The 10,548-nt window shown below is 38.6% G+C and overlaps 1 protein-coding gene across 6 annotated transcripts in view; it reads right to left on the bottom strand.

Moving 5' to 3' along the window:
- LOC107549202 (protein AF-10-like) overlaps positions 1-10,548 on the bottom strand; it is a 59,287-nt gene that overhangs the window by 46,595 nt on the left and 2,144 nt on the right. For 5 of the 6 annotated variants that reach the window (XM_016230197.1, XM_016230199.1, XM_016230201.1 and 2 more), the window contains exons 2-4: positions 6,451-6,530; positions 1,379-1,504; positions 757-811 (exon numbers count right to left, since the gene is read on the bottom strand). In XM_016230197.1, the coding sequence (XP_016085683.1) occupies positions 757-811; positions 1,379-1,504; positions 6,451-6,530 (261 nt within the window). The remainder of the gene's footprint in view (positions 1-756; positions 812-1,378; positions 1,505-6,450; positions 6,531-10,548) is intronic. The other variant, XM_016230202.1, reaches the window with a different exon arrangement.

Genomic DNA, 10,548 nt, shown 5'->3' with positions numbered 1-10,548 from the left:
CCAGCCCTAGGAAGCACTGAACAGTTTAGGTGCATTTTATAAAAATAAATGTTAAAAAATACGCCTGAATGCTTAATGCATTTATTCGTCACAATATTTTCCTGAAACACAAATTAAATTAAATTTGTTGAGGTGAGACGAAGATATTTTTGACTAATTAACAGCTTATTGATGAGATATGGTATTAAACCCTTTTTACAGCAACGTCTCTGTGATAATTAAAACTGGATCGCAGTGAAATACGCCATATAAGAGGAAATCAATGCACTGCATTGTTTTGTTTTTTTTACAATGACTTTCATTAGACACGTAAAAATAGAAAGGTGTCATCCTCATCAGAGCATATGTTCCTCTCAAGAGCTTTCATCATTTTATCACCTCTGGGCTGACTTACCCCATTTGAAAACAATGACAATTTTCTTGTTGTGGAGGTAATAATAAACGTCCCACATAAATGTTAACCCATCAAATGGTTTATTTTTCAAAGATTTTATCAAATATTTTATCTGTTAAACACACTCAACCATCAAAACCTTAAAGCAAAATATAGAGCAGTACAAAACCGTGCACAGCATCACATATGTGTTACCAATGGCTGCAGTGTCTAACATCTTTACGCTACTGGCCTATATTTAGCTACAGAGTGACTGCAGTCTATTCTTGTCTACAACATTTAGAGTAGGCCTAATGCTAGAGATGTTTTTCCTCAGAACAAGTGCAAAATACAAACAGTCAGCATAAAGTTAGATGTCTTACCTCCATTATCTGTTCGTTTCAGTGCTCCGTCTTTGTGGGGACACAGCTCGCACCTCTGTGAAAAGAAGAGAAATACATGAATCCACACTCCATCTGACCATCTGCAGACCAGACACAGCTCTGAAGGCTTTCAGGAACTCTACTTCTGACATGGACATCAAATTAAAGCAGAGTTTAAGGATTAGACATAATTTTTTCCCCTTTAAACTAGAGAACAGAGCATCAATGAAACTGTAGACAAAAGCCTTTGATAGTTGACTGGAGCGGGAAAACATCCCTGAAGAGCTGCTTCTGTATTCAAGAATAAAATAGGACCTGTTCTGCTATAGGAAAAAAACAGGTTTAGACAACATTTTTCTGAAACGAATGACAGGACAAGAAAATAAAACAGTGTGAATATGAGATGAATGATTGAATAAAGACAGCTACTACCCCTTTTGAACAACAAAAACAATAGAGAGGGTTGAAAGTGTCCTCAAGAAATGGGCACTGACACATGGTCTATTATACAGCATATCATGCATAAATACTATGACATTTCACTCATCTTTAAAGCCTTGAACAGGGTTAGATATTGGGGCAAAACATTGTGCTTGGAACCATGCCATTACTTGCCACATACCACTATGTTCAAAGTTTTTAAACTTCTGCTCAGTCTGCTGTCCTCCTCCTCTTTGTTACAGGTGGTGGACAGTCCTCCTTCTTCAGGGGTCTGCCAGCTCGGCTTTCTCCCCCTCCACCCTTTAATCTTTGGGAATAAAGTGGCAGAGCAGGGCACAAATTGGCTTATTTTTAGTAAGTGGAGGAATGAGGACAAATGTAGAAATTTGGTTTCATAATTATGCTTTGGGAATACAAAAAAAAGGCTTAGTTTTAAAAATGCTCCAGTAAGAAATCTTTCTGATAGTGCAAGCTATGGTTTTCACAAATCTTGGCTAGAAACGGCAAAAAGGCCACAAAAATATTACATGACAAACCAGTGGATAATAATAGGGAAGTCCTGTTTATTTTCAGACTGAGAGCAGTTGGCATTGAAAAATGTAATGAGCTGTAACAAGTTTCCCCTTCTTGTGACTAGGGTTGGGTATCATTTTTTTTCAAATCAATACTTTTTAAATGGTACTGGTGCCTAAACCAACACATTAAAAAAAGAGCCACAAAACAACATTGGATGACATTAAAGTAGGACTGCACAATTTGGAGGGAAAAAATTCTAATCACAATTTTTCTGTTTAAAAAACAAACAAACTTCTGAACACTTACAAAAAGTGTGGATTATCATGCATTTAATAGAAATTTCTTCTTTCCTATTTTTACCCCAAATAGGATAGAATAAGCATTACTGAGTGCTAGCACACTATCTGTTTCATTCATACTCGTAGCCAGACGGCACCCTCACGCAGAAACCCCAAACATGCATCACAGAAGTAATAAAACTCATGAAGTTCCTAGAAATGCCTAATATGGACAAAGGCATCCAGCCATCGCTGTAGCGGAGTAAAAAGAAGATAGAAATGCTTTAATGATGAAACATGAGGACAATAAACACACAACTGTGACAATATATGGTTTATCTGTGCGCGTTGTGGAGGTAATAATAAACGTCCCACATAAATGTTAACCCATCAAATGGTTTATTTTTCAAAGATTTTATCAAATATTTTATCTGTTAAACACTCAACCATCAAAACCTTAAAGCAAAATATAGAGCAGTACAAAACCGTGCACAGCATCACATATGTGTTACCAATGGCTGCGTTATTCGAAAAAATATGATTCCCAATGCACACAAACTTCCCAGAATACTTAGTGCCCTGTTGGTTACAGTGTTTATTTCCTTTTTAATTATATTTTTATTAAATATTTATTTATTTGTGAAAAATACTTTGTCTTCTAGAGTATAAGTATGTTTATTTTACATGTTTATTTTTTTAAATCCATTTTTAAATGATTTCAAATTTCTTAAATATGAATTAAAATAAATACAATTATATCTGCATTATATCGGCCACCCTGCTTTCCAAGATATCGGCATCAGTATCGGCTGTCAAAAAACCCATATCGGTATAGAACATTGCTTCATTGTGTGACTTCAGATCACAAAAGTAAGTTATTTAAAAATAAATAAATAAATCTACTGAAACTGCCAGCTGATGTCGAACACGGAGCATCCCTCTGCTTTCAAGTTTATTCCGTGTGTCCTCAAACGTTCATTAGGTTTGATGTGTTTTGCCCTTTACACGCAATTGTTGTAGATGATGTTGTTGATGAAGCACCAGAGGGCAATCGACAGCTCAGGCATTTAAGTGGCACCGAACTGAGGCACCAACATCTGCGTTCTGATTCGGTTCGGTACATACTGATCATAAAGGTATCGGTGCCATTTCGGTACCCCAACCCTACTTGTGTGACCCACTATTCTTTGGCTCTAAAGTGCCACTTATGATTCATTAAAACAATATGTATTGGCATATTATTATATGTAATCACTATGTTACTACATGATACAAATTGCTCTACAAATGGCCAAAACAGTGATTAAACAAATAATGGAGAAAAAAAGACATATGACCTCTGAAGCTGGACAACGGCGGACTTGAGCCTGAGCTATAAAGAAGCTTTTTGTACAACTCAACAATTCTGATCTTTTCAGCTTAAAATATTTCAAACCTCTTACCATTCAGACAAGGCAAAAATGTTTAGTGTAATATCACATTATTAAGTCTGATAACATCTGTTATACATATAGGCCTAAGAGTCCTGCCAAGTCATATTGTCTTTATATGCATCAATATACATACAAACCAAGGTTAAACGATTCCGCCCACTTCCAGACATTATGATTTCTGAATGGTTATGGTTTTTATAAACATCTTAACTGCAAAAGTCTGAAAACTCAAGCATTCTAAAAGATCACACAGAGAAACTGCAGTCTGAGAGTTTACACATGTATAACCTGCTTCATAATCACATGATATGAATGCAAACATGAAAAAATTAAAATACTGATATGAATCTATGGTATCAATAAAAGACCATGAAATAAAATATTATGAAAATGATTGCAACAACCCTAGACCAGACAACGTAACAAGTACCATTCACTTCAGACTATACTGCTAATTTGTTTGCAGTAAACAAGTGACACATTCAACACTATCCCAGAGTGCAACAGTGCCATTGTGCATAGTGATGACTAGAGTGACTTAAAGGGATAGTTCACCCAAAAATGAAAATTCTGTCATCATTTACTCACCCTCAAGTAGTTTCAAACCCGTATGAATGTCTTTGTTCTGCAGAACATAAAGGAAGATATTCTGAAGAATGTGGGAAACAGAGCAGTTCTGGGGCACCATTGACTTCCATAGTATTTTTTTCTCCTACTATGGAAGTCAATGGTGCCCCAAAACAGCCTGGTTACAAACTTTCTTCAAAATATCTCCCTTTCTGTTAGGCAGAACAAAGAAATTTATACAGGTTTGGAACTACTTGAGGGTGAGTAAATGATGACAGAATTTTCATTTTTGGGTGAACTATCCCTTTAACTCTGTGCTGAATTGGCTAGTTTATTTGCTTCTAAAGGTCTAAATACCCTAAAAATGCATTCAAACTAAATACTAATGAAATGTTAAGAATCTACTTATTTATAATCGTCTAAATACATTGAATAGAACAGTACATATGTAATTAGTAAATAGTAAGTGATGTCATCACCATTCCATGTGTCTGATGCATCATTAAAAGAATAGTTCACCAAAAAAAAGAAAAGTTATCATTTAACGCAAAAGCCAAGAGAAATTTAAAGAAATGTCCCACTCACAATCATCCATATAATGACAGTGAATAGCGAGCAACCAGCGTCAAGCTTTTAAATAAGATGCTAAAGCATCACAGAATGGTCCCACGCAACACGTGTCAAGTGTTCTGGAGGTACACAATAGAGTTTGGTGAAAAACAACAAAAAATTTAACGTATCATTTAATGAAAATCCTGACCTTAATCTTTGGTTTCTGTGCATGGCTGAGCTTTCATGAGACTCTATAGTTCACTCCAACTCACCCAGAAAAAGCAATCAAGTGAGAAATCCAGATTAATAAAAACATGACACAAAATACAATGCAAGCACAATCCATGTACTGTAAGAGAGTCTCATGAAGGCACAGCCATGCACAGAAACCAACTCCCAAGGTCAGGATTCTCATTAATGGGGCCATATGATGCAATTTCAATTTTTCCTTTCTCTTTGAAGTGCTACAAGCTCTTGATGCATAAAGAAGATCTGTAAAGTTGCAAAGACTAAAGTCTCAAATCCAAAGAGATATTCTTTATAAAATTTAAGAGTCAACCACGCCTACCTAAAATGGCTCGTTCTAACACGACCCCACATGTCTACGTCACGATGTGGGAAGATTTGCATAACGCCGCCCAAATGTTCACGCAAAGAAAGAAGGTGTAACTTTTATTCTTGCTGTAGTATTGTTGTTGCCGCTACCGCTGCGTCGTGAGGACGCTGTGTGTTTCGTTGTGAAAGCGAAACTACTTTGTTTGGCCTTTCAAAAGAGGACGATATCCGCTTCGTCATGCCTAGAGCTGATCTGTGCTGGTCACTGAGGAAATACATCAACTTTGCGCTGTGGATCCCCGGATCGGCTTTCACTGTGGACGAAGCGGAGTCCAGCCCAGGGTCGTCACATGTGGTTGCCGCAAGCCCGCCGGCCGCTCCTTCGTCGAATCCACCTGGCCTATTATAATGGGTTTTAATGTTTTTGTCTTGTCACCCCGGCCTTGGACACCAGTAGGACATGGCATCACAGAATGGTAAAGGCCGGGGCATAACATTTCCATGGCACGCTTGAGGTATTCGGCCAATCACAATACACTGGATAGTTGGCCAATTAGCGTACACCTCGTTTTTCAGACCGATGAGCTTTGTAAAAATCGACGCGTTTCAGAAAGGCGGGGCATAGAGGAGAGACAATAATGTACAGTATGTGGAAAATAATGTGTTTTTTTAACCTTAAACCGCATAAACACATTTCAATACACCAAATAATGTTATTTTTTGCCACATCATATGACCCCTTTAAATAATACATACAATTTTGGTTTGTTTTCACCAAACTTTTATATCCCCAAAACACTAATACTAAAAGGCATGTGTCGCATGGGACCATTCTGTGATACTTTTGGGTCGCTATTCATTGATATTTTATGGATGACTGTGAGAGGGACAATTCTTAAAATTTCTCCTTTTGTGGTATGAAAAAGAAAGAAGAACACAAGGGTGAGTAAATAAAGACTTATTTTTTCATTTTTGGGTGAACTAGCAATAGCTCATGGACAAAACTTCAGAAAGGATGAAGTCCATACTTTGAACTGTCTGATCACAGGGAATTTCACTGAATGCCTGTCGGGCTTTCACATTGAGCAGCATTAACTGAACATCAATGTGAAAGCACGCAGGTGATGGAGATTTACCGCTGATTACAGAAACGGCTTTCTGACAAGATGCGCATTAAATATCGCATGCGATTTATCGTGCAGCCCTAGACCAGTTCAAAGTATCAATTATAAATAATATCATCTGTCAAATGGAAACTGCAAACAAACCCACAATATACAAAAGTGGAAGGAGATCTGGACTTCAGCAAAACAGATAGCCTGAAAGATTTATATAAAGATGAGGAAACTCACCACCCTGGCAGCACGTTCCTGTGATTCACATTTCCTGCAGAACCAGGGGCCTGTGGGGACTTGGACAATTCCATAGCAGGCTGAAACAACAGGAATGAAGGACAGATGAGTTGAAGAGACTTGCTTCCAACTAGTGGTCGACCGATATTGTTTTTTTTGACAGCCAATGCTGCTATCTTAGAGAGCAGGGTGGCCGATGGCCGATATATGTGTGTGTGTGTGTATATATATATATATATATATATATATAGAGAGAGAGAGAGAGAAATAGATAAAAAAAATAAATGTCAAATAAACATTTTAGATGGCACTCAGTAATCTGGGATGTTTGTTTGCATTGGGAATCTTTTTTTTTTAATAAAACCAAGGTAACACTCATTTTACGTACAGCACACTGTGAAAATGACAGTGGGCAAATAGATAAAGTGCAGCATAATTTGAAATCACAAGTTTAATGTTTGTCGATCACGTATCTCGGACTTCAATCTGTATCAGATAAAAAAATAAAAAAAATCCCGCCTCGAACACGTCGGCAATACAGAAAAAAAATTATCAGCAGATGCCGATAATGGTCGACCACTAATTCTATGGTGTTATTTTAATGACAAATGTCGAGAGTGCATTATTGTAGTGCAAAAGCACATTAAAGGGATAGTACACCCAAAAATTAAAATTTGATGTTTACCTGCTTACTCCCAGGGCATCCAAGATGTAGGTGACTTTGTTTCTTCAGTAGAACACATTTGATGATTTTTAAGTCCAACCGTTGCAGTCTATTAGTCGTATAATGCATGGCAATGGTAACACAATCTATGAGAGTAAAAAAAACATGCACAGACAAATCCAAATTAAACCCTGCGGCTCGTGACGACATATTGATTTCCTAAGACACAAAACAATCTGTTTGTGCCAGAAACCGAACAGTATTTATATAATTTTTTACCTCTATTACACCACTATGTCCAACTGCTTTGAGCGCGCGCACGCATCCGGTGCGTGAGGTGTGTACGCGCTCTGACGTAGTTTACGCAAGCGCCGAAAGTGATCTCTCACGCGTATACGTCACTCATTGTTTGCTCAGTCATTGTAGGTACGACGGCTAATCAAAATGGTACTTATTTCCGCTTATCCGGATTGTTCAAACCGATTTAAAACTAAAAGATTACGTTCTCTCGCGCCAACTCATTCGGGAGTTATGACTTTCCACATATTCCCAACTTCTGAGCCTGCTCGCCTGAAGTTATGGTTGATTACTCTTAGGCTGGATATCAACACACTGTGACGAGTCGGCTGCCTCCCCTTAATTATCAGCATCACCCCGTCCCTTAATCGCTCCCGACATGAGTGTGTGCGTGAGAGAGGAGGGGCGCTGGAATAGCCAGGGCTGGTGGCGTGTGATGGGGCACACCTGAACCGAATGGAGCCTCATCACCGCCGCTGTTTAAATGCCGAGCGCGCCCAGGAGGGGTGCGTAGAGGAACTCCCGTGCCACCAGAGTCGTGAGCTGCCGGACCCGCAGTCCGGACGAGAACCGCACCCGTTACACGGCCGTCGGGCAAGGATGCTGGGCCGTCTAGTCCCTTCAAGTGCGGTGGGCAGAGAGAAGGACGAAGCTGCTGATAGAAGCCGCCGCCCCTCGCGCCCCGGAACGGAGCGGGGCGCGTGTGCGACCGCCGGACTCAGCCCCTTACCTGGACCCTTCCTTCCTGACCACTGCCCTTCCCTTCACGAATCCCGCAGCACGACGAGGACACCAGATCCCCTGTTTATTTTGGACACTTGATTCCCTTTTTTTTGGACACTGTTTATTTTCTGTTAAAAAAAACTGTGTCTGTCGTTTGCTCCTCCCACGACAACACCCATTAACAAACTACACCAGAGCGCGTACACAACTCACGCACCGAAAGCCGTGCGCGCGCACACAAAGACAGTTGGACATAGTGTTGTAATAAAGGTAAAAAAAAATTATATAAACCGTTCGGTTTCTGGCACAAACTGATCGTTTCGTGTCTTAGGACATCAATGTGTCGTCACGAGTCGCAGGGTTTAATTTGGATTTGTCTGCACGTTTTTTTTTTTTTACACACAGATTTTGTTACCATTGCCATGCATTATAAGACTCCAACAGTTGGGACTTAAAAGTCATCAAATGTGTTCTACTGAAGAAACAAAGTCACCTACATCTTGGATGCCCTGGGGGTAAGCAGATAAACATCAAATTTTCATTTTTGGGTGAACTATCCCTTTAAAGGAACTTTGGTACCGCTCATGCTCACCGAAAAAGCATAGGCCGCTCAAACAAAGCTCCGGCAGGAAATTTCTATGTAGTATACTTGTTCCTGTTTGCAATAGCGATACTGTGCTGTAACAGTGTAGGACTGCTGAACTGGGCAATAAAACAGTTCTACCAGACTCTGTTGCATAGAACTGAATAAAGATAATATATTGATATTTAATATTTATATATTTTCTGTAAAATTGTGGTTATTTTATTGGTTTGTGTTTTTTGATTCAGTGTCATTAAAATTGAGTTAAATTAAAAAGTCTTACAAAATGACTTTATATTATTTAATAAAATAATTATTACAAAGTAGTTTCGGTTTCCGGCCAAGTGCATCCAGAATTTTCGGTTTCGGCACAGAATTTTCATTCCGGTGCATCCCTACTCATAATGGGTATTTTGTCATTTTGGGGTCAACCTGTACAGACAACAGTGTGAATGAAAAGATAAGTGGACCAAAAAGAGAGTCAACTTCACTATCAAGGCCAGGGAAGAGTGCAAAGAGAATCTTTTTTGGTCCACTACTTACAAAGGTCTTACCATGTTTATTCAATTTTACATATTTAAAAAATATATATATTTTATATATCTGAGCTGGAAATATAAAAATGGAAAAAAAAAATGTTTAGTGTGAAGAAGTAATTTCACACCCTGAATAAAATAATTTAGATACATGTAAGAATTCCTATCTTTGCTTTATAGTTATTTTTGATCACATGCAAATAAATGTATGTTTCCACTTATCAGAAAAGATCAATGACAGACAACAAACTAAGCAAATGTTTTGATGTCAAGGTCCCAATAGTCAGCCAATACAAAAAATATCTTTACCACAAGCTTGTTCAAACACCAAGTCTATAGGTGACAACTTGACCCATTTGTACTGGACCATCTTCTGTGACCTACAAAACGGATCATGAAGAACGAAATGACAGCTGACACCAATTCTAGGATATCAGGTACTCGCATAGTGTGAAGGGCAAAATAAATTTGAATCAAAGTTAACCATTGTATGGATGATAAAACCTTTCTTATAAGAATTTAACACACCGAAATCATGCCATGACTTCAATGACAGGTTTTATTAATAATCAGATTTCTTCTTTACATCTGAAACAAGATAAAAGTTAACTTTGTATTTGTTTGCTTAATTTTTCTCTTTCACTTGTCTGCACCAATGAGTCTCCTACAAGCACAAACTTCTTGGAACCAAGATACTTATGTATGTGAACTATTTATGTGAATTGTGAACATTTGAAGCATCATACAACCTAAAATAACACAAGACAAATAACTACACGCAGAGAAAACAATCAAGATCCTGTTAAAGGGTCATATGATGCTATTTCAAATTTTCCTTTCTCTTGGAGTGTTACAAGCTCTTGGTGCATAAAGAAGATCTGTAAAGTTGCAAAGACTAAAGTCTCAAATCCAAAGAGATATTCTTTATAAAAGTTAAGAGTTAACCACGCCTACCTAAAACAGCTCGTTCTAACACGCCCCCATCTACATCACGATGTGGGAAGATTTGCATAACCAAATGTTCACGCAAAAAAAGAAGGCGTAACTTTTATTCTCGCTCTAGTATTGTTGCTGCCACCAGGTCGTGAAGACGCTGTGTGTGTCGTTGTGAAAGCGAAACTACTTTGTTTGGCCTTCCAGAAGAGGACGATATCCGCTTCGTCATGCCTGGAGCTGATCCGTGCTGGTCGCTGAGGAAATACATCAACTTTGTGCTGTGGATCGCCAGATCGCCTTTCACCGTGGACGAAGCGGAGTCCAGCCCGCCTCAGCTCACTCTATCCCGGCCTCAGCGC

Source organism: Sinocyclocheilus grahami, unplaced genomic scaffold (assembly GCF_001515645.1).
Source record: "Sinocyclocheilus grahami isolate Dianchi unplaced genomic scaffold, SAMN03320097.WGS_v1.1 scaffold365.1, whole genome shotgun sequence".
In the NCBI taxonomy this organism is placed as follows: Eukaryota; Metazoa; Chordata; class Actinopteri; order Cypriniformes; family Cyprinidae; genus Sinocyclocheilus; species Sinocyclocheilus grahami.
The sequence above is the reverse complement of the archived record's forward strand: the minus strand, read 5'-3'. Positions and strand labels throughout refer to the sequence as shown.